General features: G+C 36.9%; 1 protein-coding gene across 1 annotated transcript; it reads left to right on the top strand.

Moving 5' to 3' along the window:
• Positions 1-1,656: 1,656 nt before the first annotated feature.
• Positions 1,657-4,485, top strand: LOC123213437 (pentatricopeptide repeat-containing protein At2g01510, mitochondrial). The gene is made up of 2 exons (XM_044632872.1): positions 1,657-3,901; positions 3,993-4,485. Exon 1 carries the CDS (start codon positions 1,775-1,777, stop codon positions 3,521-3,523), a length of 1,749 nt encoding a protein of 582 aa, XP_044488807.1. The 5' UTR covers positions 1,657-1,774; the 3' UTR covers positions 3,524-3,901; positions 3,993-4,485.
• The last annotated feature ends 844 nt before the right edge of the window (positions 4,486-5,329 follow it).

Genomic DNA, 5,329 nt, shown 5'->3' with positions numbered 1-5,329 from the left:
GACTTAGTTTAACTAAACCTAAAACGTGTTCTTCTAGGCTTACCATTGAGTTTTGGTTGTAGTCATCGCCTCTTCTGCTATACTATTGGTGCTCTTATTTGCCCTCAATTCTGCGGCTGTTGATGTTTCCACATAAACAAACCATCGCCAACACAATTCCACCCCCATGTTTCTCCTACGTTGCAGGTGAACATCATGACAAACAAAGTGATGAGGTGAGATTGGCATAACTGACACTAAAGCTTAAAAGTCATGACTTGTCCTTTCTGTTGCTTGGTTGAGTGTACCTTTGTTGTTTGATGAAACATGTGGAAGAACTTGAGCTAATGCAAGCCAATCACGAATAGTGAAATCATCAAACAAGTCGAATACAAACATACGATCTAACGAGTTCGGTGAGCCCAAACCAAGCCTAAAACTCGGTCAATCAAAAATGAGTCAGGTCTTGTTTGAGTTCGGCTCAAATCCAAACCTACCATTAAGGGACATAACCAAATGTAAAGCAAAAAAGAAAAGACCATATGCCCTTCATACATACCTATAAGGGTTATAAATCATATTTTTGTCATCATATCAGGATGATTCTTAGTAGTAATTTGTGCTTTAAAATAGAGCAAAGCGAGGAACATTTATATACCAATTGGATTTTGAAGCCTTTTTTTCTAACTAAAAGCTATATTCTACACCAAATGGAACAACTAGGTTAATTTTATTATATATGCAGATGATAAAACATTATTGTAAATAAAATTGAACAAAACACACTAAAAACAAAAAAACTTATGTGAAAAATATCAATTAACCCTAAATTGAAACGTCTCAATAAAGTCCAATTATACACATCACATATATTAAATAGAACATGCATACCTGACAAATTATATGTTACCCCCTCCACATGTGATTTACATGCGTAACAAGTGATATATCAAATTTCCAACATCCCCATGTATAAAAATTGTCTTTACATATGCAACCCACATATCCAACGTATATCACTAAGGTTTTTTTTTTTTTTAAGATTTGAGGTCATTTTTATAATTAAATTTGAGCCCACCTAGACAGTTGTCCAAACAATGAAGGATATCGCTTTGTTGTCGTCTAAATTTGGATGACTTAGACGTTTTGTTCAATGTCGTTGTCCTTTATCAGAGAAGATCGACGAATGATCTTTGGGGGAATTGATGGACGTCCTTTATCCTTCGTCGGTGAAGATCGATTGGCAACCATTGGAGATGAAACCCTAAAAAGGGGAAAAAGTAAATTTTTTAAAGTTTAATCATAGAGAGAAATTGTAAGTTTTCTAAACTAAAGAGGGAGAATGATATAAATTTTTAGGGTTTCAAGGTTTAGCAATAAAATGATGATTTTATCTTCGCCTCAAACAAAAAATTTTAATAGAAGTTAGTCAATGAATGGGTGTTTGGGATTTGAAAAGTCATAGATGTGTTTTTGAGATAAACTATAACTTGGGTGGGAAATAGCGCTTTGGCTAATTTGAGTTTTAGTTAAATGGAATAACCCCTAAAAAATTTTTCAACTCTATGTACACCCCCTTTATTGATTTATTTTATCAATACCCCTCACATTATTATAATCTCATTATATTTATAAAGATCAATTAGTTCAAGGCTACAACAAACACTTTCACCAAGCACAGCAGTCAGCAGAGTGATTATGAACTTCAATTTTTTTTTTTTTCTTATGCAATTCTGGCGCCTAGCAAGGCTTAGAAATTTAACGAAACCAAGTTGAACAAGAAGAAAAATTTACAATGTCACGAATATCCTTAACTAAACAACTCTTTACGACTCTCCTGCACGCCTGCTCTTCACACCCAAACCATCTCAAACAAGTCCATGCACTCATCCTCACCACAGGCCTTTCCATCAAGAATGCGCTCATCACTCAGCTGTTAACAAATTTCACGCTTTTGGGCGACATGATTTACGCACGTAAACTGTTCAACGAAATGCACAAACCAAGAATTTTTCTATGGAATACCATCATTAAAGGGTATGTGAAAAACGCAATCCCTGTTGAAGCTGTCTCCGTTTATAGTCAAATGCATTGTCTAAATATCAGCCCTGACGAGTTTACGTATCCGTTTGTTGTGAAGGCGTGTGGGGAGTTGGGAGATGTGTGGGCTGGTTTGGCTGTGCATGGACACGTGGTGAAACACGGGTTAGAGTTTGTTGCAATGGTCAGGACTGAGTTGGTGATCATGTATGTGAAGTTTGGGGAGGTGGGTTTGGGTGAATTTTTGTTTGAGAGTACGATAGAAAGGGATTTAGTAGCGTGGAATGCGTTGATTGCATCTTGCGTGCAAATGGGGCAAGCTAGTAAGGGTCTTGCATGGTTTCATAGAATGAGGGAAGTTGGCGTTAAGCCTGATAATGTGAGTATTGTGAGTGCTCTTTCAGCTTGTGGTCAGTTAGGGTGTTTGGAGATTGGGGAGGAGATTTATGAGCTTGCTGTGAAAGAAGGAATCGAGTGTAATGTAATTGTTGAGAATGCACGTCTTGATATGTATGTGAAATGTGGTAGTGTTGAGTTGGCAAGGGCTTTGTTTGAGGAAATGACACACAGGAATGTTGTTTCATGGAGTACTATGATTGTAGGCTATGCAATGAATGGGGAGAGTGAAATGGCATTGGCATTGTTTACTAGGATGTGGAACGAGGGATTGCATCCGAATTATGTCACTTACCTTGGGGTTTTATCCGCATGTAGTCATGCTGGCTTAGTAAGAGAAGGTCAAGTATATTTTGACATCATGGCTCAATCAAATGACAAAAGTATTCAACCTAGAAAAGAACATTATGCTTGCATGGTTGATCTTTTTGGCCGATCAGGACATCTAGAGGAGGCGTATAACTTCATCAAGAGTATGCCTATGGAACCAGATTCAGGAGTTTGGGGGGCTTTATTGGGTGCTTGTGCAATACATAAAAATGTAAAATTAGGTCAGCATGTGGCAGATTTGCTCTTTGAAGTAGCTCCTGATATTGCTTCATATCATGTGTTATTGTCTAATATGTATGCAGCTGCTGGGAGGTGGGATTGTGTTGACAAAGTTAGACTTAGGATGAGAAATAAAGGCATTAAGAAAGTTGCTGCATATAGCTCTGTCGAAAGTGATGGCAAAGTGCATATTTTCCATGGAGGAGACAGGTCACATTCACAATGCCCTTTCATATATGAGAAACTGGAGGAATTGCTGAAACAGATGAAGAGCATGGGATACACTCCAAAAATTGATTATGTGTTCCATGATGTGGAAACAGAGGAAAAGGAAGCCACACTCAACACTCACAGTGAAAAACTTGCCATTGCTTTTGGTCTTATGAATGTAAGAACTGAGTTACCCATTAGGGTGATTAAGAATTTGAGGGTTTGTGAAGATTGCCATACTTTCTCTAAATTTGTCTCGAAAATTACCCTGAGAGCTATCATCATGAGAGATAAGAACCGTTTTCACCATTTTAGAGGTGGTCTTTGTTCATGCAAGGATTTCTGGTGATTGTAAATGGTAGTTCCCCATTTGAAGCCAGATAAAGAATTGGAAACCTGTATTCATGTTTCCTCAATCATGACAAGTGGTTGGGGCTCAAAAGGTAAACTGTATACAGCAACACAGGCTAACTTCAGTTTTGAACTTCCATGTGAGACAGAGCAGTCTAAAAATTGGGCTATGCTGGATACACAATTTGATAAAAGAATGTTCATTATTGCCTAGTCAAAGTAGCAGACTCGAGCTGTAATGCCATTCAATAGTGGATTGGGCTTGAACAACATTATCTGCCCTTGAAAAAGCCCATATATTTGGATTCCATACAAAAGTGCAAGCAGGAAGTTTCTCTAGGTGGTAGATGAACCATTATTATCCTAAAATTGTCAAGTAAGCTTCAATGTGTCTAATCAGGTTTTAACATAAAGCTCTAATCTTTTATAGAATGATTTCTGATATAAAGTGACCAACTTTTTAACAGACTTTGAGAAGATGTTCTTTTTAGTGTCATACATTGTCTCTGGAAAATCCCAATTTGATGTCCTGTATTTGAAGTTCCTCTTATGCTGGAAGCACTGCAATACTGCACCCGTGTTACTACCATCAGGATTGAAGGTTCTGTAAAATTGGCACAAGAAACTGCATCTCTAAATTTCAGATGAACTACTACTATCAAATGTATCACCCAGGGGTAACATAATGGATTGCACAAGTCTGCTACTTTTATAAAGGAGAAGAACATCATGTAGTGTTCAAACACCATAAGTACCATAAGTTTGGCATGGCAAGAGAAAAAAATCAATGAATAAAAGCTGAAGTTTATTTTGGTTGTATTGATTATTAATCCATCTGACCTAGACTGTTGTATTCAAAGAAGTCGAAATAAATGTTTGATTTAATTGACTCTCTGGTAGACAATGTTCAATTTATTTTGTTTCTCATTATCTCTGTAAACGTTGGAAGTGATTTGTTCAGTCTGATTTGGTTCTCTTTGCTCTTTATGATACTTCAGCAAGCTGTTTCTGAGATTCATTTTCCAGGTTTTAGTTGCTTCTTTAACATGATTTATGAAGAACAGGACTGAGATAAAACTAGTTGTTGGAAGATGTGCCGGTGATACTAGCAAGAGCAATAGATGAAACACTCAATTCCTTATGTCATATGCTATTGGTTTTACTTAACTTCCTTTCACTAACTCCCTGTTACTCGTTCTATGAGACTTGTACGTGTCTTTCCTGTCTTGTTATGATTACTACAAATCCAAACTTATACTCGTTAACTTTTAAAAATTCAAATACCCATCCGTCTATTAATTTTAGATATTACTATCGGAGGTAAAATTGGCATTTATAGATTTTATTTAAAAAAAATCTTTTTTCCACCTTAGTTTTAAAAAATTAACAATTTTCTCCGTAATATCAAATTTCTCAGGCTTAAAAATTGACTCTCCCCACCCCAAGTCTAGAGTTTGTACAACCTTCATATTTTTTTAATTAACAGTCACCCTCCTAGCTTTATAAAAAATTTTAGTTTCACCCTCATTTAACCTTTAGTTTCTAGATCGCCACTAACAACCTTCTCCATCCATCTCCGACATTTCCACTATCGAGCACGAGCTGTTGGCATCCATCTCCCTACCATACCTATGTCATTCGACACAAAAGTCGATCAAAATTGAGTGAGAGATCTCACTCGATTTTAACCTCCTTGGTGCTTCACACTGATGAGAGGCACCAAAGAGGCCGACAACGAGAACAGAACAGAGCAATCTATTTTGTTCTCATTGTCAACCTCCTTGGTGTCTCTAATCGATGCGAT

The sequence above is a fragment of the Mangifera indica genome, chromosome 4 (assembly GCF_011075055.1).
Source record: "Mangifera indica cultivar Alphonso chromosome 4, CATAS_Mindica_2.1, whole genome shotgun sequence".
NCBI classification, from domain to species: domain Eukaryota; kingdom Viridiplantae; phylum Streptophyta; class Magnoliopsida; order Sapindales; family Anacardiaceae; genus Mangifera; species Mangifera indica.
The sequence above is the reverse complement of the archived record's forward strand: the minus strand, read 5'-3'. Positions and strand labels throughout refer to the sequence as shown.

What these genes read in the sequence shown, in the direction of transcription:
- LOC123213437 (XM_044632872.1), top strand. Translation starts at nt 1,775, where the DNA reads ATGTCACGAATATCCTTAACTAAACAACTCTTTACGACTCTCCTGCAC.